The following is a 24,633-nucleotide window of genomic DNA, read 5'->3' as shown; positions in this document are numbered from 1 at the left end:
AATTTCCAGCACTTACTAGCCACATGGACTTAAGCAAGTTAATGAAAGTCAGCATCCTCAATAAGATGAAAATGATCTTAAAGTCTGGTTTAACAGTTATATAATAACTCTCATAAAGCCATTATTATCGTGAATAGCACACAGTAATCCCTCAATAAACATTAGCAATTACACTATTGTAATTTTTCCCCCCTTTCTTGTCATTACAATACTGTTTGCATTCCTACTGCTAATGCCAAGGGTACTGGTGGCCTGAATGAGAGCTGTGGAATCTACTGCCTGGCTTTGAATCTTGGCTTCTCTGTACTATCTGAGAGACCTTGGCCATAAGTTGTGACCTGCCTGCCTCAGTCATCTCTTCTGTAAAAGAGGAATTACAGTACATTATTAAGAGGGTTCCTGTAAGAGTTAGAAAAGATATATATTTATAAAGTGATTAAAACTGTTTCCTACACTTAAGCATTCAATAAGTCACTTATTATTACTACTAATAAAAAACAGGGGTACGTAGGTGGCTTAGTCCGCTAAATATCCGATTCTTGATTTCACCTCAGGTTATGATCTCAGGGTTGTGAAACTGAGCCCTGCATTGGGCTCCATGCTGGTTGTGGAACCTGCTTAAGATTCTCCCTCTCCCTCTGCCCCTCCCCACTAAGAAATAGTTAATAATAAATGAAAGATGGGGACACATTAAATATAATCATATCTAAGTGTATATGAAGAGATCCCAGAAATAGGAAATTGTGCCTATCAGAATATAGGAGTAGGGATTAACAGTGATGTTGTCAAGAAAAAAAGAAGGAACAAGATAGAGTGGAGACAGTATTCAAAAGCCTGAAATCTTGCTATGCTTTTAACATAAAGGTACTTTAATCTTTACATACAAGTAAAACACAAAAACAAAACCCCTCAAATTTGTGGACACACTAAGATTAATGATGAAGGCAATTAAAAAAGTGAGACTTCTCTTTATATTCCTCAGCTTCTACTGGTAATGTCATAAGGTCTCCAAAAATCCTGTTCTTAAATATTCAGACATAATTCTTAGTGGTCCTGGAGGACGCAAGCACCCAGACCATTTGATTTCCACATTTAAAAATCTGAATAGAGACACCTGAGTGGCTCAGTCGGCTAAGTGTCTGCCCCGGGCTTGGGTTATGGTCCCTGGGTCCTGGAATCGAGCCCTACCATCAGGCTGGGAGTCTGCTTCTCCCTCTCCCTCTGCCTCTGCCTGCCACTCCCCTTGCTTGAACTCTCCCTCCTCCTCTCTCTCTCTCTCTCTCTCTCTGTGTCAAATAAATAAATAAAATCTTTTTCTTTTAAGTCTGAATAAAAATAATAAAATAAAAATCTGAACCTTCTAGCTAACTGGTCCTATCTGGCATACCGCAACTGAATTGTGAGTAGGAGGCATATAAAACAGCTGACCTGGTAACTGCTGTGACTTTTGCATGACCTTAAGTCTTTCTCCAGGATGAAATATAAAGCTAGTAGTGCATATTTTAGGTACTCAATAAATATCTGCCAAATGAACGCCAAGCTACTCTCTAGAATGGAGAATTTAATTCAGCATGGTTAATTTTCCTTTTAAAAAAAACCTTAACTTTTCAAGGTTCCAGAAAAAGTTGAAAAAGCATGCATTCCATGACAGCTTCTCCACCACACACATACCATCATAAATAGCTACTTGACAAACCCAATGACAAAAAATTAACAAGCTGATACAAAGCAATGAGCAAGGGAGGAAGACTAAAACTGGGAGATGAAAAAATACATCTGGTTTACTTTTTGACTGAAACACATATATTAAACTTAATTTTCCAGGAATACAGCATCAAATGAAAAAGTACAAGCAGGAAAATTTTTCTTTAAATATATTATTGTGTATTATATATCAAACTAATAAAAATATGACAACTGTGAAGAACCATTTTTAATGTATAAAATATTTTAATAGTGTTAATTTGATGATAAATTGCCAAACTATTAATTATGATGGTTTACAGTCTCTAGTGTAATCACTTAATTTTTTTCCATGTGTGTAGTTATGGTCCCACTTTCATTTCTTTTTTAAATATTTTATTTATTTATTTGACAGAGAGATCACAAGTAGGCAGAGAGGCAGGTGGGGGGGGGAGGCGGTGGAGCAGGCCTCCCACGGAGCAGAGAGCCTGGGGGCTGGATCCCAGGACCCTGAGATAATGACCTGAGCTGAAGGCAGAGGCTTTAACCCACTGAGCCACCCAGGTGAACCTCCCACTTTCATTTCATTTCATTTCATTTCTAATGTATCTTTGTCTTTTCTCTTTATTTTCTGATCAAACTTGCCAAGAGTTTGATTATTTTATTGTTTATATCATATTGTTTATATTATTTTATTCAAAGAACCGGATCTAACTTTTATTGAAATACTACTTATTTTCTATTTCAGCAAATTCTGCTTAATCCCTGCTTCTACTGTCACAATGTTTACTATTCTTTTTTGGTTTCTTAACCTAGAAATAAGCTAGAAATTTATTTTTTGTTCTTTGTTTTCCAATAAATGCATTCATAGCTTTAACTTTTCCTTCTCCTAGAAACAATGAAAAATACTATATAATGTTTGTTTTTTAACCAGTATCTTAGAAACAATAATGATCTGCAGTGGGGAAGTCCCAAGCCAATTTCTGTATAAAAGTCAAAATCCAGAGAGATAAGTGTAAAGTCTATGTAACAACAAATGGGGAGGGAGGGTCGGCATTCAAAGCCTAGGGTCAGCCCAAGGTGACGAGTCTTTGGGGAACTCAATCCCATGTTAAGCTGAGACCCAGCCCTGTCCCCAAAAGGCTCTTTCAGTCTCAGGATAAGAACAAACTACAGAGAGGTCAGAATAAGATAAAAAAAAAAAGAAGAAGAAGAAAAACATCCTGAAGAAGTTGCTGAAACCAACCTCATGGAAGATTTGCATCCTAGAGACCTAAGACCTTAATACTTGGCCTCACTGGCCTCACCCGCGACTGTTATGATTGAGGAATCCCCAATGGCACTGTTTATAGGGTCCAGCAGAAGCCAAATCAAAATTTCTCTAGAGGAGGGCAAATATACCCTGGGCTCTGGACAACTCTACAAATAATTCAGTGACAACAGCCAGGAAGCAGGCACAGATATAACCAAGCACATAAAGAAAGAAAACAACATGAACAATAACAAGTAAAAACATTCCTCACACACTGAAGCTACTGGAACTACTGGACACATGTAAAAATAATGCTTATCTGTTTAAACAAATATATGATCTGCTGCCAAAACAAAACAAAAACTCCCTCAAATATATAATAAAAATCTTTCTGAAAACATTAGCAAATTGAAAAGAAAAGGGGTACTATATCATGATCAAATGAGGTTTATCCTTGGAAGGGAAGGTTGACTCAAAAATCAATCAACCTAAATCACCATTTCAACAGAATGAAGAAGAAAACACATAATCATTTCAAAAGAAACAGAAAAGGCATTTGACAAAATGCAAGGCACACTTGTGATAAAAACCCTCAGCAAGGAAAATGTCCTCAACCTGATTTAAAAAATCTACAAAAAACTCAGAGCGGGCGCCTGGGTGGCTCAGTGGGTTAAGCCGCTGCCTTCGGCTCAGGTCATGATCTCAGGGTCCTGGGATCGAGTCCCGCATCGGGCTCTCTGCTCAGCAGGGAGCCTGCTTCCCTCTCTCTCCTCTCTCTGCCTGCCTCTCCGACTACTTGTGATTTCTCTCTGTCAAATAAATAAATAAAATCTTAAAAAAAAAAAAAAAAGAAAACTCACAGCTAGGGGCACCTGGGTGGCTCAGTGGGTTAAAGCCTCTGCCTTCAGCTCAGATCATGATCCCAGGGTCCTGGGATCGAGCCCCACATCGGGCTCTCTGCTCAGCAGGGAGCCTGCTTCCTCCTCTCTCTCTCTGCCTGCCTCTATGTCTACTTGTAATCTCTGTCTGTCAAATAAAATAAATAAAATCTTTAAAAAAACCAAAAACAAAAAACCTCACAGCTTAATAACATACTTAATTGTAAAATACTCAATGCCTTTCCATTAAAGTGGGAAGAAAGATAATTGTTCTTAACACTTTTATTCCAATGTTCTACTAAAGGGCTTACCCAGTGCAATAAGGCAAGAAAAATCATTTAAAAACATAAAGGTCGGAAAAGAAGAAGTAAAATTGTCTTTATTCATAGAAGACATGATCATTTATGTAGAAAAACCTAAGGAATCTATTTAACAAAATCAATTATTCTATATATGAACTGAAAATGGAATTTTTTAAATATCACATGCTGAAACTCAGAAAACATAAAATAGTTACAGATAAATATAACAAAACATGCTATACTACTCCATATGCTGAAAACTACAGAACATTGCTTTATAAATGTTTAAAACCTAGAAAACTGGAAAGATAAACCTTATTTATGAACTAGATAAGCCAACATTTTCAAGATGTCATTTTTTCAAATTGATTGGTTTATACAAGTTCAATCAAAAGCCCAGTAGGTATTTTGCACAAAATTACAAACTAATTAAAAAGCTTATGTGGAAATGCTAAAGTCTTAGAGGCCCAAAATAAATTCTATAAAGAATAACAAAGTTGAAAGATTTATCACTTAGATTAAAGTGATTTAAGACTTAGAGTAATCAAGACAGTGTGGTATTGGCATAAGGATAAAAACAATCGTCTGCAGATGGACATGGATGGATTCAAGAAATGAACTTACACATTTATGAGCAACTGATTTTTAAGAAAGAGTTCAAAACCATTCAATAGTAAAGACTCTTTTCTAGGGCGCCTGGGTGTCTCAGTTGATTGAGACACCTGTGCCTTCAGCGCAGGTTATGATTCTGGAGTCCTAGGATGGATTCTCCCCCCAGGCTCCCTGCTCAGCAGGGAGTGTGCTTCTCCCTCTGACCTTCTCCCCTCTCATGTACTCTTTCTTTCTCTCTCTCTCATTCTCTCTCTCTCTCACACACATAAATAAATAAAACCAGGGCACCTGGGTGGCTCAGTGGGTTAAGCCTCTGCCTTCAGCTCAGGTCATGATCTCAGGGTCCTGGCATCAAACCCCACATCGGGCTCTCTGCTCAGCAGGGAGCCTGCTTCCCCACTCTTTCTCTGCCTGCCTGTCTGCCTACTTGTGATCTCTCTCTCTGTGTCAAATAAATAAATAAAATCTTTAAAAAATAAAAATAAAAATAAATAAATAAAACCTTAAAAAAAAAAGAGTCTTTTCTACAAATGATGCTCTAATATATCTGTATGGAAGAAAAAAAAACCTCAACCCCTAAAACATATCTGAGCCATTGCAGCATAATATGATTACTTTGTGTTTCCCCTAGAGTTAACTCTGATTAGATCTGTATATGTTTCTTACTAATTCAACCACCAAATCTCCTCCAAATGTTGAAATGACCTCACAACACAATTCTTGAACTTTATACATTCTGTTCCTCAGCCCACCCATAAGACTGCTCATTTGCAAGATCTCTAATCTGCTCTTTAAAATATATTCCTTCTACAACATAGATATGCCACTCTCTTTTCATTTGAGAAGCACCAATGACACTTTTAAATGTTTCTTTCTGTTTGCTTACTTCTGTTAGGATCTTTTATTTACCGATTTTTGGTACTGACGCTCGTATTCCTGAAATGTCTGCTAATTCTTTGTTCTTAACATGTTTTTACATGAAAGAATTCTGTCAACTAGTCTATAAATGCTATTCCTGTCTACTGCAGGATGCTCTTTTGTGACTGCAAAGAGGACAAACTGGTGGACAGAGTATAACAATAATTCATCTTCTGAGCATAGGAGGTCTTAGTTCCTCCAGGGTATCTCCACCGAACTTAAGGCTCTGACCCAAATTTATAACCAGTGTTTCAGCTAGAGAGCATCTGTCTCTGCTACATGGCATAAAAGTTAGGCTGGATCCATATCCTGTTCCAATGCAACACTGAAGCAACCACACTGATATTTTCCTTAGGATCTTAAAAGCACCACTACTCTTCTCTCAGCATCCTTATCCTCAGCATGTTTAAGCTAACGCTTCTTCCCTAAAATTGATCCCAATGGCCTACTGCCTTTCCGGTTCTTCATACTTGCTTGTCTTCCCAGAAAAGCACACTTTTATTGATAACCAGCTCTGCTAAAATTATTTTGCTTTATCCTTAAAATTTTTCTACTTTTTTTTCTCTACTTCCTAAGAATTTAAGGTGATTCTAGGTAATCTCCTAAAAGTGAAGTGAATTTTTTTGCCATTTCCCCAAATAATTGATTTTTCTCTAATGACTATTTAATAAGTGGTCTTTTTATTGATTCCTCTTCATAGCACACAAAAAGGAAAAAAAGAGATAAACTTATTAAGTAAAACAACTTTGCAAGCCTTATAGTTTCGGGCTATAATGAGAATTACCACTTTCAACAAAATAGTTCAATATAATTGTCTTCTTATGGAATGGCCAGGAGCCAATTTTTAAAATACGACTGAATGCTCCAAATCCACTAACACAAATTTATTACAAATTTTGACCAAAGCTAATATTAAGATTTTCATTTAGTTTTCATTCACATTCCTAAAATACATTAATACCAAAACTATATACATTAACCTTATAAAAAGATAATATATATACATTATAAATATCTATTACATGTTATATATACTACATATACTATATACAAACTCAACACTTAAGTAGAGCTAACCTTTTTTGATTCATGTAATATATATTACATGTCCACTAGATTAAAAAAACAACTGGATAATGCATTGCCTTCTAAGATATAATCTCTCTGATGAGGAAATTGAGAGATGAAATTTAAATATTCTAGGTATCTAAAACACATTCCTGCTTCCTCAAAATCTGTAGTAATGAACTAAGAGCTCTTTGAAATGAGTCAACAGAAAATTTTAAACCATACCAAGAGACACTGAAAACCAAAGACAAAAAAAAAAAAAAAAAAAAAAAAAAAGGTATTTGCATTAACCTCTGGATCACAAAGTCCTTCAAAAACAAATGCAGCAATCCTACTCACACTATTGAGTCACTCACTATATTGTAACTGTTGGGCCTGCTTATTTACGCAGGACCCAGGAATATTAAAAATCATAGAACTATTTAGAGTTAGAAAAGACTCAAAAGATTTATGTTTGAATCCCAAACCTACTACCCAATAGCTGATGCCTGTGGTTAAGTTACTTGAAAGCCCTAGTTTCATATACACTGGGGATAGCACTACAGCCTAGAGTTGTTGTAAAGACTCAACAAATGAGTACCTATTATCTTCTGAAGCAGGATTTCTGTCATTTTAACCCATGACCTCTCTTAATAAATATCAAAACTTTTATTCTATTTTGTACTAGAAAATTAAAGTGATTATCCTCCCAGCTGAATGTGTTTTTCCAAATTCACACTATCCTATCTAATCCACTGCCTCTCCACTGGCGTAATTCTCTTAAATATCCAGCACCACTGATCCTGCAAATCTCTCCAGATAAGAGAGCTAAAGGTCAACTAGAGAGGTTATATGACTTTACCAAGGTCATACAGTATCTTTCTACTTCATTATTATCTTAAAAATGCTACACATGAAATCACCTGAGGTTTGTAGATTCTTTTAAATCTACTTACTTGTATGTTTGGGACAAAAAAACCGTATACAAAGTTACTCTAGAGTATTTACCTTTCTACACGCAGGACAAAGCCCATTTTCATCAGTGCGAATTCGATGCCAACAAAATCGGCAAATCTGATAGCCACAGGTGCAAGGAAAAAAGTTGATATCATCTATCTCCAAAGGCTCCATGCAAAGAGGACATTCCACAGGGTCTTCCTTCGCATCAGGACTGCGAGACATCTTCACGTTTATTAAACAGCAGCAAAAGTTTATAATAACTTAAGGGAGAAGGAAGTTCAGCACTGAGAACTAAACTGTAGAACTTCAAAGACCTGCATAAGAAGAAACAAAGTATACTATTTACTACTGGAGAAAAAATGGCATTTCAACCATCAGGAAACATACTGACAAAAAATGTGTAAAATATTTAATACTAACCTAGTACTTAATCATAGCACATTTTAGGAGAATAAATAATATACAAATTTGACATGGGTACAAAAATAGACAAACTATTAAAGAACCTAAATACTCTAGAAACAGAACCATGAATTTATGAGGTTTTAATATTTAGTAACAGTGACATTTACAAATCAATATGGTACGCACAGACCAGTTTATAAGCAATAATAAAATTCTGGTCTACCTACTTTAATGATAGATCTGCATAGAAAGATATGGTCAACTCAGTAATGTGGAAAGAAGAAAACACAAAACTAAAGGCAAGCAGCAGAGTAAAGGATATATTCACTATAATGAAAAGTTAAGGTCGAGTATACAAACAAATCTCACAAAGCAATTTTAAAAAGGCAATTAAGTCAAAATGAGAACAGAAGACAATGTGTAACTCACAGAATTACAAATAATTACAACACATGAAAAGGTGATCAACCTCTTTGGTCAGTAAACAGGGAGAAAGCATTTGTCCCCCATTAGCCTATCAAAGAAGTTAGTCTCCCCAGAAAGTAAAGATTATTACTGATCTAATTCCTCTTTCAGAGAAAATGAGAGCACAAAAAATATCTTGCCTTAAGTTGCCTGGCTCTTAAATGGTACAGCCTGGATTCATTCCAGCAAGTCTTCGCCCCTGAATCTGTGCTGTTAACCATGCCTTTATCCCACCTTAGAATCTATCCCACATAAATACTCAAACCTGTGCACCAGGTACTTTGCTCTGTTTGGCAGCACTGTTCCTAGCATATAAACTGCAAAGTCACTGTCCATCAGTTGGGAGATCATTAAATAAATAATGATAGAGCCATAAACTGGATGTCTTGAATCAGAAGATGTCTATTATACAGTTGTCAGGTTTTTGTTTGGTTTTGTTTTAAAGCAAGCTGGAGGGGCACCTGGGGCACTTAAAGTCGGTTAAGCATCTGATTCTTGATTTTGGCTCAGGCGGTGATCTCCAGGTCCACAACAAGCTCCCCACTCACTGCAGAGTCGGCTTCGCCCCCTCCCTCTGCTCCTCCCTCTTCATACCCCATTGCTTGCACTCTCTTTCAAGTAAATAAAAAAAAAATCTTAAAAATAGATTAAAAATAAAAAAAGTAAATAACTCAAGCTGAGAATGCCTGGGTGGCTCAGTCGGTTAAGCATCTCCCTTTAAGTCAGGTCATGATCCTAGGATCCTGGGATTGAGTCCCACATCAGGCTCCCTGCTCAGTGTGGACAAATAAATAAATAAATAAATAAATCTTTAGAAATAAATAAATAAATAAAGCTGGAGACCAACTCAATTACTTCCACATAAATATCTAAACCCTGTATGTATATATATTTGATTTGTTTCTCTAAGAAAATAAAGCGCATAAAAGGTTACACACTAAAACATTACCTTATCAAAAAAGACAAAATGGAGGTAAGTAGATTTTACTTTTGAAATTAATTTTGTTTTAGAAAAATCTATATTATCTGATTTGTTACAAAATATTTTTTGTATTTAAAACAGCAAACCTTATGGATTATTTTCATCTTTTGAAAAGTTAAATCTTTTTTTAAGATTTTATTTATTTATTATGTCAGAGAGAGAAAAAGAGAGCACAAGCAGTGGGAAAAAAAGGCAGATAGAGAAGCAGGCACCCCACTGAGTAAGGAGCCCGATGTGGGACTCAATCCCAGTACCCTGGGATCATGACCCAAGTCAAAGGCAGACGCTTAACCAATTGAGCCACCTAGGCATCCCATAAATCTGCTTTTAATAATTAGAAGAAAAAGAAAATATCTTCCTATGACTCTATAATTATTTCAAAATAAATCTTTTTAAAGACATGGTATATATATTATATACCATGATATATAATGGTATATAATAAAAATTTTTAAAGACATGGTATATATATTCAGGAATCCTGGTTTGCAGACTCAATTTTGCTACTATCAGTTTCTTCATATATTAAAATTACAGCTGATTTCTAATAGCTCCTCCAACTTGAATATCCCAAACTATACCTGCAGAAAAAGCAAACTCAAACATAATTTCCAACAACAGGAAACTAATTGAGAGGCGCTATCTACACTTCCAACATACTTTAGATTACATGATGTTACCTCCACAATAGCCTGCTTGAGTTTTAGTGAGGCTATTTATGGGATGCTGGAAGGTAAACAGCTGGGACTTACGAATTGAAAAGCTTTCCAAAAACTAAATTACCATAAACAAAAGATGACATACTGAAGTCTTGCTTTTTGATTGCTTGTTTAAAAAAAAAAACAAAAACAACTTTTTAAAAGATTTTATTTATTTGAGAGAGACAGAGACCACAAGCAGAGAGAGGGGCAGAGAGAGAAGGGAAAGGAGAAGCCGCCTCTCTGCTGAGCAGGGAGCCAAACATGGGGCCTGGAGATCATGACCCAAGCCGAAGGCAGATGCTTAACTGACCAAGCCACACAGGCACCCCTAAGGAAAATCTTTTAAAAGGTCTGCAAGAGTATGTATTTCCCAGTTTAGAGGGAGTAAAAGGAACAAGAGCAAGAAATCCCTTAAGGTGGTTAATACAAGTGCAAGTGCACTCTGTACACTTCTAGTACCATGGAGAGACGCCATGCAAACCTGTTGCCAAAGGAAATCATAGAACGGGTAAAATGTAGGAGGGAAGTCTAATGTGGTAGAACACTGGAATACAAGGTGAAAGAGCTGATTTCTGCCTCATGCCTCCACTAAATAGCTACATAATCTTGGAAAAGACAATCAAAAGCTCTAGGACTCAATTTATTCATCTGGAAATGCTAAGACATGCAAAATTAAATGAAAATTCAAATATAGAGGAATTTCCTTTATATAACACCACTAAATCAAGCTTTAAAATAAGCTTTGAAATAAACTCTCTCTTCTCCAAATACCTTAGCCCAAATTTTCATTTAAGGAAGAATAATTTTATTTCATAAATATTAGTATTTATATTAAAATTGTATATTGTATAAATTATATATTTATATTTGCAGTACATTAAAATAAAAATAAAACAAAATGAGTTAAAACAATAAGATTTATAAAGATATAAGACACAGAAAGAAAAGATGTTTTTAAATGAAAAAGGAAAGTAAAGTCAATGACTTCCTGGAGGAGGTGTGGGGGGGGGTTCTTAGGACAGAAGTGATTAGTTTTTGATTCACTAATTAATTTTGAAAAAGAGTTCATTTTCACATATACTATCTAATCCTCACAGTGACTTGGTAAGAACACATTATATCCTTTATAAAAGGTGAAAGTGAGGCCACATGGGAAACTCTTAAGGGTTAAAACACACAAATCAAAAGTAAGACCACCAGCTTCAGAATCCATCCCCTTTCCAGCATGATAAGACAGAAATAATCATCACTGAAGTTGCAGCTGCATATCTTTGTGTATGAAATGCCTATTTCCAAAAAGTGAAAATGGTATTATTTTCTCAAAAGAGTCAATAATACAGAAAATCTCTACCTCATTACCTAAGTTCTTATTCTCTACATCAACTGCAACTAATACCACAACATAGTATAAATTCCGACACAAATATAATGCTCCTAGAACACCAAAGAGTAGTGAAGTACACAAAATTAAAATCCTATACTCGGGGTGCCTGGGTGGCTCAGTGGGTTAAAGCCTCTGCCTTCGGCTCGGTCATGATCTCAGGGTCCTGGGATCGAGCCCCACATCAGGCTTTCTGCTCAGCAGGAAGCCTGCATCCCCCTGCCTCTCTGCCTGCTTGTGATCTCTGTCTGTCAAATAAATAAATAAGATATATGTATTTTTTTTAAATCCTGAAATCAAAACCATGCTCAAAAATCACTCACAAAGTGCTACATACATGGTTTTGCACTTAGGACACTGCTGAAAACATTTGTATAAAATTTTACTGTAAAATGTGAAGTACTGCAGCCACTGTGGAGAACAGTTTGGTGGTTCCTCAAAAAGTTAAATACAGAATTAGCATTATGATCCACTTCTGAATATATACCCCAAAAACTGAAAGCAGGGACTTGAAGAGATACTTGTACAGCAATGCTCACAGCAGTATTATTCACAACAGCTGAAGATAGAAAGAATCCAAGTGTCCATCAACAGATGAATGGAAAATGTAGTGTACATACAGACAATATCTGGCCATAAAAAGAGTAAAATTCTGATACACACCACAATGTGGATGAACCTTGAAAACACTGCACTAAGTGAAATAAGCAAGTCACAAAAAGACAAGTATTATATGACCCCACTGACATGAGATATCTAGAATAGGCAAATTCACTGACACAGAAAGAATAGAGGTTACCAGGGGGTTGGGGAGAGGGAGAATGGGGAGTTACTGCTTAATAAATATAGAGTTTCTGGTTGGGATGATAAAAAAGGTTTTAGAAACAGAAAGTGGTAGTAGTTAGACAACATTGTGAATGTTCTTAATGCCACTGAACTGTACACTTCAAAATACTTAAAATGACAAAGTTTAGGATACATTTTATTTAAAAAATCAATAAAAGAAAAATACACACTAGACACAGTTAAATGGGGTATAAACAGCACTTTTGAGAAAACTTTTTAAGTATTTGGTTCCTTAGTCATTAATCCTTTAATTTTTGCCAATCTCATGGCTGATTTTGTCATAAGGTAAATGTGCATATGATGTAAACTCCACTGCACTGCAAATTATACTCCTGGATATACTACATAACCAAAATACACTGTAACAACACATAATAGAGAGCTGTTTATAGATATGAAATACACACACACACACACAGGCTTTGAAAAGCATCCAGAATAGCATCTTAAGTGTCCATAAAAAAATATACTAGATATATATACACAGAACTATAAACTAACATTTTTTAAAACCTTTAAGAATAATTCCACACCACTTACAGCTTACTTAATCACTGTTTTAGAACTATAAAATTCTTATTTAACAACCAGTCCAGTCTCACTAGAGTGGAAATTTTAGTAGGAGAGCAGAGGAATTACCTGGTATATAATCTTTATGATAGTGTACTCCAAGCAGCTACAACATGGCCTGTGGCAAACAGCAAGTACTCACTTAGTTGATGAATGAATAATAATAAAAAATGGGAACACATTATTTGTTATATATCATTTATGACTGACAACTCTCTTCAAAAATAGGAAACAACACTAAGTTATCCACCAATTCTATATTAGGCACCTATTGCACAAAGCATGTTACTTATATAATAAACTACACAAAAGCAAAAAGAGACTGAACACCAGCTATGGACAATTTGCTAAATAAAAAAGCAAGGTAAGGGGTGCCTGGGTGGCTCAGTGGGTTAAAGCCTCTGCCTTCCGCTCAGGTCATGATCTCAGGGGTCCTGGGATTGAGCCCTGCATCGGGCTTTCTGCTCAGCAGGGAGCCTGTTCTCCCTCTCCCTCTGCCTGCCTCTCTACCTACTTGTGATCTCTGTCTCTGTCAAATTAGAAAAAAAAAAATTTTTTTTTTAAAAAGGCAAGGTAAGCTGATTGCCTAAATATCAACAACAATACTTCACCATTTATTTTTTTTAAGATTTTATTTATTTATTTGACAGAGAGAGAGATCACAAGAAGGCAGAGAGGCAGGCAGAGAGAGAGGAGGAAACAGGCTCCCCGCTGAGCAGAGAGCCCAACGCGGGCGGATCCCAGGACCCCGAGACCATGACCCAAGCGGAAGGCAGAGGCTTAACCCACTGAGCCACCCAGATGCCCAAATACTTCACCATTTTAAATTCAGTACCAAAGTACCAGTATACATATATCATGAATATACATATACTATGGAACTCAAGATTGTCAGTTTTACCTTTAGAACCTTTAAATAAGAAAAGCTTATTTATGTTTTAGAAAAATACCTACCTAAGAATTTAAAGTCTCCTTCATAAAGGTTAAGATTCATTATACATAAAAGAATCAATTACATGGGACTGCTTTCAACCTCTCCACCAATGCGCTCCTCATTTAGTAAATTATTTTACTTGCAGAAGATATAAATCAAAATCAGTACCCAAGTCAACTCAAACACACTGTAACATGTCCCCTAAGCATTTGCTAGGGAAGAAGAGGTAGATAAGGGTAGGAGAAGATGAACAGAATCTTTTTCCAGTAGAAATGAACTCTTAGGAGGGAAGACACTGTCTTATTTATTAGCATACCCAAAAACCTCAGAACAGCTGGTATCATGAAACTATTTGTAAGTGGAAGGAGATCAACAAAGAAGGGATGGATGGACGGACGGATGGATGGAAGGAAGGATGGATGGGAAAGGGAAGGGAAGTGAAGGAAATGGAAGAGAAGTATCTATTTATTCATCCATAAATGTGTAAGCACCTATTAGAAGAGACAATGAACAAAACTGCCAGTCTTTTGAAGTCCATATGCAGCAAACACATATTAGACATAATAACAGACTTCTCTGAACATCTCACTGAAAAAGCAAGGTTGTTTGTTGTTTTTTTTTTTCATTTACTTATGATGCAATATTCAATACTAAAAAAAAGTAATTTGCTAATTTGGATGCATTCATTTGCAGGTAGAGGAATATGATCATTGATTTTGGGAGAGTTGTTATTAAAATTACCACCAATTTATCAGCTGAAGAAATCAAAGACAGACAAGATGACAAATCATTTAAATCAAAGAAGAAAATGCAATCTTTGCATACAAATATATTTCTAAAAATCTAACAATATGAAAATTAAAATGTATTTAAAAACTGATCACTTATGTGTAGTATCAATTTAAAGGGAAAAAAGGATTTGCTACAAGTTTCTGTCCTATAAAAAAAAGTTTCCATACACATTGAAAATGATTCAAGTAAGAAAGATTTAACTTAAACCACTTGGGTGTAGACTTCTACCACTACTTAAAGTGGGCAGAACTTAACAATGACTAGTCTTTTAAAGGGGGAGTTTAAAAAACAAAAGGTAAAAAAGCTCATTTAGGCTCTCTTATCAAGAAAGCTAACTCGTTGTTCTAACTGTATCCAGTACATCATAACACTAATTCCTTCTCCTCAAAAAGGTTCTCACTTTAGGAAAGTTTGATAGCTGACGAATGTACTTTCTGCATTCCAACAGTTCTTTTTTATCTTAATTTACTGAGTGATTCAATAAATAGTTATTCAGCTCTTCTTGTGTTTCAAATTCTAGTCTATGTCTTTGGGATACATTATTGACCCCAATAAGCAAAAATGACCCTAAGTTATAAGGCAAATGAAGAAACATTTTCTCAAGAAAATCTGAAACTCGGGAAAAACAGCAAGACTATGTAGTATCTGAACCAAAATCTACTTACTTCCTCTCTTTCCTTCCTCCTTCCGGCTAAGGAAGGCTGAAACTTCAGCCTGGTGTAGCCAGGAACAAAGAGTGCCCTCTCGCCACAGCTACCAGTCCAAGAGCAATCTCCCAGGAGGGGCAGGACATCAGCGTTTCTCATTCTGCTCATTAGCTACCTGATGCTAAAGCTAAGTTCCAAGTAAGTGCAGGTAAGGGCATCTCTCTTCCACTTAACTGCTACTCCCAGGAAAGAGGTCCTACATTGCTGCTGTAGGCTGCAGGCTGAAAATACTAGGACCCAGACTGTCCTTCACCCAGCTACTTTGGAAAGCAGAAGTCCCACACCAAGACAGGCAAGACTAGGTGACCTGAGACTACCACCATATATGCTTCCAAGAAGTGCTCAGTTCCTAAACTGGGGATGACACACACAGAGAAGAGCACATCACTGTCTCTACTACGCAATTCCAGAGCCAAAGATTTTGCCAGAAAGATGAAGCAGGCCTTAAAACCAATAACCCTTGAATTTCTTCCAAGAAGACTGTTCAATCCAACATTGTTCCAATGCTGACTTTGTCTACAACAGAGTGTGAAGTTCAAGCCTAAGGGCCATCTCAAAACCTAGGGCATTGCAGTAAAGGGCAAACAGGAGGAGATTCAGATACAGGCTAACCTGTAAACCAGCTGGGTTGAACCCTCCTGGGGTCAGAACAAATTTCAAGCTCTGACCCAAGAACTATCCCTTCAAGTGAGCTCCAATTTTTTGGATCAAGCTGAGAAACAATTCATGTCCTAAGGCATTGTTGAAAACAATGGAGCAAGCAGATGGCAATTAATGGAGCTTAACATCTGGGTGTAGTCAAGGAAAGAGGCAGTGAAAGGGAGCCCTGTGAAAAATTCCTGGGTGAATGTGGGCATATCCAAATCTGCACCCCCTAGGAACAACACCAGATGCTTAACATGCCAAGAGAGAAAGAGAAGTCACTAAAATAATCCACTCAGTAACTAAACAAATAAGCAAGTAACAATCAGAAGCCCTGAGAAGGGCATGGGAGACCAGTATCAAGAGCTGCTATGATATTATATCAGATGTCCAGTTTCCAACCAGAAATTACAAGCCATACAAAGAAATAGGAAAGTTTAACCCATACAGAAGGAAAAAAGCAGCCACAGAAACTGCCTGTGTGAGCCACCAGAAGTCAGATTTAACAAAGACTTCAAAGAGTCATTAACATATATTCAAAGAACTAAAGAAAACCATAATTAAAGTAGTAAAGGACTGTATGATGACATCATATCAAACAGAGTGTCAATAGAGAGATAAGTATTATTAAAAATAAACAATGAAATTCTGGAGTTCAAAAGTACAATAACTGAAATTGAATAGTCATTAGAGGGGCTGAACAGTGCATTTCAATTGGCAGAAGAATAAGATGGCAAAATCAAAGACAGATTAATAAAGATTAAAGATTATGCAATCCAAGGAACAGCAAGAGAAAAGAAAAAAGAAAACAGAAAAGACCCTCAGAGAAAAGTAAAACACCATTAAGTGCATCAGCATACTCATACCGGGTACAAAAGGAAGAGAGAAGGATAAGAAAAAAATATACTTGAAGAAATAATGGCCATATGGAAATGAACTACAGTGGGGCATCTGGGAGGCTCAGTCAGTTAAGCACCTGCCTTTAGCTCAGGTGATCAGCTCGGGATCCTGGGATCAAGCCCCACATCGTGTTTCCTACTCAGTGGGGAGCCTGCTTCTGCTACTTCTCTACCGCTGCTCTCTTTCTTGCTCAAATAAATAACATCTTAAAAAAAAAAAAAGAAAAGAAAATGAACTATAGCTACACAAGACAGATGAATCTCACAAACATAATGTTGAGCAAAGGAAGCAAGACGAATGGTCATATACATTTCAACAAACAAAAGAAAATATATTTTAGGGATGCACATAAGGTAATAAAAGTCAGAATATAAGTGCCTCTGAATGGAAGGGAGATCGTTATGAATGGGAAGAGATGTATCTGGAATGGGGAAAGGGTGGGTAACTCTGAGGCTACTTGGAATACTCTATTTTTGACCCAGGTTATAAAGATGTTTGCTTTATAATTAAACTGTACATGTTTTATATGTTTCTCTATATTCCTCAATTTTTTCAGTCTTTTTTTTTTAAAGATTATTTATTTGACAGACAGAGATCACAAGTAGGCAGAAAGGAGAGAGAGAGAGAGAGAGGAGGATGCAGGCTCCCCGCTGAGCAGAGAGCCCGATTCCGGGCTTGATCCCAGGACCCTGGGATCATGACCCGAGCTGAAGGCAGAGGCTTTAACCCACTGAGCCACCCAGGCGCCCCAATTTTTTCAGTCTTAAAAGAAAACAGCTGCAGATTCCACAATGGTTAAAAATAATCCACAGATCCAGAGAGCACAATATACCTAAGTAGGATCAACAAATGGACAACCAGCTACCAGACAGCAAAACTGCAGAACACCAACAGCAACAAGAATCTTAAAAGCAGACTTTTAAAAAGGACCTCTCACCCAATGCAATGATAATTAGAATTAGAGCTGACTTCTCAACAGCAACAACTGAAGTTAGAAGAGACATACATAGATATTGAAAGAAAATTATTAGCAACCTACAACTGTGCTCCTGAGGAGAATAACCCTCAAGAATGAGAGTAAAATCATAAAAACATTTTTTGAGATAATCATATGGACTCAATACTAGAGGATATTAAGAAAGTACTGTGAGTTAAGTATAGTAGTAGTATTACGTTTATTTTTTTTAAAGCTCTTCTACGGGAGATCTACTCTGAAGTATTTACAGACTTCATGATATAGTATTTCAGCAGGAAAGAAGAAACAGAATGGTGAAGAGATGAAAGTAGAACAGTAAAATGTAACTGCAGAAACTGTACAACAGAAGTAACTGGGTTTCATTACACTACGGTCAACTTTCAATATGCTTACAAATTTCCATGATAAAGCACTAAAAAGAATTGATAATATAATGAGGCTAAATTAAAAATTAAAACAAATAAATGAAAATAGAAACAGTTTACCAGTAAGAGACCTCCACTAAAGGAACTTGTGAAGATGTTCTTCAGGAAGAAGGAAAATGATCTCACAAGGCCAGTCAGAAATTAAAGAAGGGATGGTGAGAAAATATAGTAAAAATGTATGCATATTAAATCATGTACTTCTATACAGAACAGTATCATCTGTTGGATTTAACAAGGATAAAATAAAATATTAAGCAATAACAACATGTCAGTTAGGAGAAGAGTGGTGTGAGATAAGCTCCAGTAAGATCCAACTTTAAGAGGAATATGAACAGTAAAATTTCAAGGGTAACCACTCATTCTCTATGATCTACTAATCCCACCTCCCTGTATCTTCCACACAGAAAGAGCTGCACATATACTAAGGCATACACAAACACTTCCAGCACTTTTTCATAATAGCAAAAAATGGGAAACCTAAATGTCCATCAATACCATATGACAAAATTACAGTAAACCAATAAAAACACTATACAACAATTCAAAAGACTAAAGCAAATCTACACATACAAACATACTGAATGCAAAAATTTAAACTTCAGGTACTGTACAACTTTTTTACATTACAAAATCATAGAAAAAATTATATACAAGCTGGTAATAGTAACTACATCTATAGAAACAATGAAAGAAATGGGATGGATTGGAAACAAGCCTTGTGTATGAGTCTTATAAACAGACTATATTAATGCATTTCTTACATAATACATTAATTTTTTTAAATAACTTCAAAGTATTAAAGTTTGAATCCTTTAAGTGCAAAGATCACATCTATTGTGTTCAACACTGTGCCACAGGCAAATGTATAGCAAATTATAGGTTCCCACAAGGAGCAGGGGGTTACATAGAATGACTGAAAGTGAAAATGCTGAAATAGCAGGGTAACTATGTTTGGTTTCCTCTCTAAACATTTACATTTATAAAGGGAAAAACTATTTTAAATTAAAAATTAAGTGTATCAAAAAAAAAAATTAAGTGTATCTGACAGAAAGACACAAAGTGATGAGATGAAAAACTTTTAAATGTATAATTAGAGAATCAGAATCAACATGCTTCCTATTAGCTTAATGTTCTCTCAGAAGAAAGCTAGGAGTTAAAAAAAAAATTAAAGGATAAGCCTGATGAAAGTGTTATTAATAAGATAAAATCAAATCTGCATAAAATCAAAGCAGAGACTAATTAGTGTGCTAATTAGTTCTCTACCATACTCACACAGATTGTCAACAAAAGGAGTTGCCTATACCAGTACATTTTCCATTCAGAAAAACAAAACAAAACAAAAACACCCCACAAAAAATCCCCAGATCTATTTGGAGGGGACAGCACCTGGTAGAAGGGTATGTCCATTTTAAAGTCTTTAAGGACTGACCCAAAGAACTGTTTGAAAAAAATGAATCAAAGCATGAAAAATTCAAAACCCTCCTGGTCACTCTGAACATATAGAGGTGTGTCTGTACATCAGTTTATAGCATACCAGGAGAAACAGGTAAGAAAAAGATCAGTCCAGCAAAAACACTAAACTGAAGTACAAGAGCCATTCTCATCCTCTCAGTATTTAAAAGACAAACAAAAATGTTTATTAGAACGGTTAAGGGGAACCTCTTCTTTAGTCATATTTATATGTCACCCAGTCATTTAGATTCTAACACCTAAATTCTGATCCCAGGTCGCATGCTGCATGTTCCTCTTCCACCAAGAGATCAGTTCCAATTCATGCATCCCAAATTCTTTCATCTTGCCACCACTTTGGTCTTTCCTCTTCACGGCAAACAATAACTAATGAGGAAGCTCATCCTTTCAATTTTTTGGCTAGGTTGGACACACTCCAATGTGCTAGTTTTATTAATCTTTAAATTGAATAAAGGTATAATCTATACACATACTTTAAAAACATTTAAAAAGTAAAAGTTCATGATCAATGAGTGAGGCAATTTATAAAGAATATATTTTTTAGGGGCACCTGCATGGTTCAGTGGGTTAAAGCCTCTGCCTTCAGCTCAGGTCATGATCCCAGGGCCCTGGGATCAAGCCCTGCATTGGGCTCTCTGCTCATCGGAGAGTCTGCTTCCACCTCTCTCTCTCCACCTGCCTCTCTGCCTGTCAAATAAATAAAAATCTTAAAAAAAAAAAAATGCTAAGTAAAAATATACTTAAAATATTTTTAAAAATAAGTTTTTAAAAAATATATATATATTTTTTAAATTATATTCATTTCTTGTACCCAAAATGATCTATTTAAGTAATTATACATTTCAAATAGTACCATGGAATTTAAGCCTATAGTTTAAAAAAAAAATAGTTTAAAACACAATTCTGAAGAAATGGAAGATATTATTTATCTAATGGTGGAATAAAAAATATACTAACTCATCCATACCACTGCCATCTTAGAAATTAAAAGCCCCAGGGGCGCCTGTGTGGCTCAGCTGGTTAAGCATCCGACTGTTATTTTGGCTCAGGTCATAATCTCAGGGTTGTGAGAGTCAGCCCAAGTGGGGCTCCCCACTCAGCAAGGAATCTGTTTGAGATTCTCTCCCTTCTCCCTCTGTCTCACTCCCTCATCTCTAGAAATCAATCAATCAATCTTTAAAATCTTAAAAAAAGAAAAAAGAAAGAAAGAACCTAAAAGCCCCATTAAAAAAAAAAAAAAAATCTAACACTCACTAAAAGAAAAGAGGTTCCAAATACTTTCTGTGAAGGGCTGAATACTATTTTATTCTTCATGAGCCATACAGACCTACATTCACTCAACTGTTGCTCAAGTACAAAGACAGCTGCAGACAACACATAAAGAATTGAGTGTAGGGGCGCCTGGGTGGCTCAGTTGGTTAAGCAACTGCGTTTGGCTCGGGTCACGATCCCAGGGTCCTAGGACCGAGCCCCATGTCAGGCTCCTTACTCAGGAGAGAGCCTGCTTCTCCCTCTCCCTCTGCCTGCTACTCAGCCTGCTTGTGCTCTTGCTCTCTCTCTCTCTCTCTCTCTCTCTCTGTGTCAAATGAGTAAATAAAAATTAAAAAAAAAAAAGAGTGTGGCTGCATTCCCATAAAACTTATTTATGGGCACTGAAATTTTAATTTCACTTAATTTTCCCATATCACAAAATATTACTCTTTTGATTATTTTTTCAAACACTTGAAAATGTAAAAACCACTCCCTTGGGCCTTAGGAAAACAAGCAGCAGGGACCCCTGATCCAAACCTACAGGGAAACCTCACAAATCCGAGCATAAGCCTAAGTCTTGGACAAATCTTTCAAATCTATTTCTCTTAATCTTCTTTCTGAGGCAATCTTTTTTAGTATTATATTAAACATAACAGTTTCTCACCACTCCAAGCATTTACTTTATCAGACTCCAAAATAATCTGTAGATAAAGCCTTGCTTCCCAATTAGATAAAATTCAGAAAACAAATACAGTACCTGAGAAACACTGACATGAAATATTTACCTATCATACACAGCTACATTAAATCCAAGACCATTCTGATTAACACATTAAAACATTAAGTAAAACTGTCCTGAATGATGTTAATCAATACTTACAAAATGTTTAGAAAATGTCTCCAATGTTGGGAGCCTCAGTAAGTTCAAAATAATCAAAGTCTTTGTATACAAAATACAAGAGTGAGAAAATTACCTACAAGTTTAGAATTGGGTGCAGTTTTGTATTTCATAGAAGGAAGAAATTCAGATGAAGATGCAAAAAGGAATAATGAAAGTAAAATATGAGTACTGAAAAATGCAAAAGCAAAAAAAGTAAAGACATGGAGAGGGATAAAATAATAGAGTCTAAGTTGAGTTTTAACAAGAAAGGAAAACAGCTAAAGGTAAACTAATGACTGGTATCACAAGAGAAGCAGCTGGGTTTTAATTGAAGAAAAAACAGCTTATATGAAAAATGGTGGTGAGAGATTAAAGGAGAAGGGGGAATAAAAGAGCAAATAACTAAAATAAAAAAATTAAAATTAAGGGACATGTGGGAGGCTCAGTCAGTTAAGTGCCTATCTTCAGCTCAGGTCATGCTCCCAAGGTCCTGGGATCAAGTCCCACATTGCGCTCCTTGCTGAGCCTGCTTCTCTCTCTGCCTGCCACTCCTCTTGCTTGTGCACTCACTTACTTTCTCTCTGACAAATAAATAAAATCTTTAAAATAAAACAAAACAACATTAAAATTAAGTCACCATTTAGTAAAGTTATCTTTACTAAATACTTAATATCTAAATATTTACTATTTACTAAATACTAAATATCTTTACTAAATATTACTAAATAAAGTTATATTTACTAAATATCTTTACTATCTAGTTATAATCCCCCTCCCCATCCCAGAGTATGGGATTTTTTGCAATATAGCTATAGTCTTTTTATATGAAGTATGCAACCATTCGTTATTATAAGAACTACAGTGTATCTATTAATGGGAGGAAAGTTAAAGAATCAGACCTTTGGTACTGACAATATACATGTATAATAGCATGTGATAGATACATGTAAACAATGTTAGTATACTTACACATGTAAAAGTGTCTAAACTTTGACAGTAGCTATAACTTCAGCAGTTACCATTTCACCAATTCCTGGAACTAGGCAAATTATGGTAAACTGTAACAACTCCAATGCTTCTAGAAGCTTTAATGCACAAAACAGGAATTTTTTAAATGAGATAATCCTGTGTTAAAGCAACAAGCATGTATAAGAATACATTAACCAAGCAGCAATCTACATCAAACAAAGAACCACAGAAGAACTAGCTAGCCTCAAGTGTTTCTGAGTTAACAACCCGGACTACAGCCTATTAGGTGAAAAGATACACTTAGCTAGCAAAATTAGATTTATAAGACTATGTCTCCCAAAGACTATTTAATAAATAAATTAGCCTTACAGGAAGGAACAAGGATAAGTATAAGGTGCTTTGTACTTTGTAGGTGCTTAATAATTATACAGAAGGATGAGGGAGAAAAATAGGGAGGCAAAGAGGGGGGAAAACACAAAACAGCATAAACTTAATAGCAAAATTTGAGATAGGAAACCTATAGATCATTCCCATGAAAACAAATACAAAAATCCTAAATATCAGCAAAATCACATCAACAATATTAAACTAAGTAGAGTTTTTCCAGAAGTGCAAGGACATTATAATAGGAAATTATCACTTCAAAAGATCAAAAGAAAAAACTGTCCATCTCAAGAAATGCTAAAAAATCATTTAATAAAATCCAATTATCTTGTCCTTATAAAAAATCACTTAATAAACTAGGAAGAGAAAATTATCTTACAACAATAATGGATACCTACTCCATTACATTCTAATAATGAGACATTAATGGGATTTCCACTAAAATCAGGAATAATATAGAATGCTATCATTATATCAACATTATTCCAGAATGTTAGACAACATTTTTAAGTCAGGCAATATACGTATACGTAAAGAGTGTTTAAAACAGACAATGTATAATACAAACACAAATTACCAGTGTCATAATAAAAAGGGTAATTATAGATATCATAAATAGTAAAAAGCATAAAAGAGAACATGAGAAGCAACTTTATGCCAATACATTTAACAACTAAAAGGAAATCCCCAGATTCCACAAAATCACAAGTTTTTATTATTTCTTTAAAGATTTATTTATTTACTTATTTTAAAGATTTTATTTATTTATCTATCTCAGAGAGAGAGAGAGAGAGAAGGAGCACATGAGCTCCCTGCTGAGCAAAGAGCCTGATGCAGGACTCAATCCCAGAGCTCTGGGATCACAACCTGGGCGGAAGGCAGACGCGTAACTGACTAAGCCACCCAGGTATTCCAAAAGACACAAGTTTTTAAAACTAACCCAAGTATAGAAAATCTTGATTGTCCTCTAGATGTTAATGTAATTTATTTTTTTAAAACCTTTCCAGAGGCTTCATGGGTGAATTTTCCAGATATTTAAAAAAATAAATAATACCAAACTTTGACAAACTCAGAGAACATGGGAAAATGAAACATTTCCCAAGGCATTTTATAAGGCAGCTACAGTGTTGGCATAACCTGACAAAAATATTGTATGAAAATTACTAAACCTTCATAGACATAAAAATCCTTTAAAAACTAACAAAATACAGCAATTATATTAAAAGAAATAATATCATGACTGTGATTATATCAGGAATGCAAAGTTGATTTAACAACTTAAAAAAAGTCAGCGGAATCCA

General features: G+C 35.6%; 1 protein-coding gene across 6 annotated transcripts in view; it reads right to left on the bottom strand.

Moving 5' to 3' along the window:
- CNOT4 (CCR4-NOT transcription complex subunit 4) overlaps positions 1 to 24,633 on the bottom strand; it is a 140,207-nt gene that overhangs the window by 72,990 nt on the left and 42,584 nt on the right. For all 6 annotated transcript variants that reach the window (XM_032303851.1, XM_032303852.1, XM_032303854.1 and 3 more), the window contains exon 2: positions 7,701 to 7,966. In XM_032303851.1, coding sequence (XP_032159742.1) covers positions 7,701 to 7,874 — 174 coding nt within the window. In that variant the 5' untranslated portion in view covers positions 7,875 to 7,966. The remainder of the gene's footprint in view (positions 1 to 7,700; positions 7,967 to 24,633) is intronic.

The sequence above is a fragment of the Mustela erminea genome, chromosome 11 (genome assembly GCF_009829155.1).
Source record: "Mustela erminea isolate mMusErm1 chromosome 11, mMusErm1.Pri, whole genome shotgun sequence".
Taxonomy (NCBI): Eukaryota; Metazoa; Chordata; class Mammalia; order Carnivora; family Mustelidae; genus Mustela; species Mustela erminea.
The sequence above is the reverse complement of the archived record's forward strand: the minus strand, read 5'-3'. Positions and strand labels throughout refer to the sequence as shown.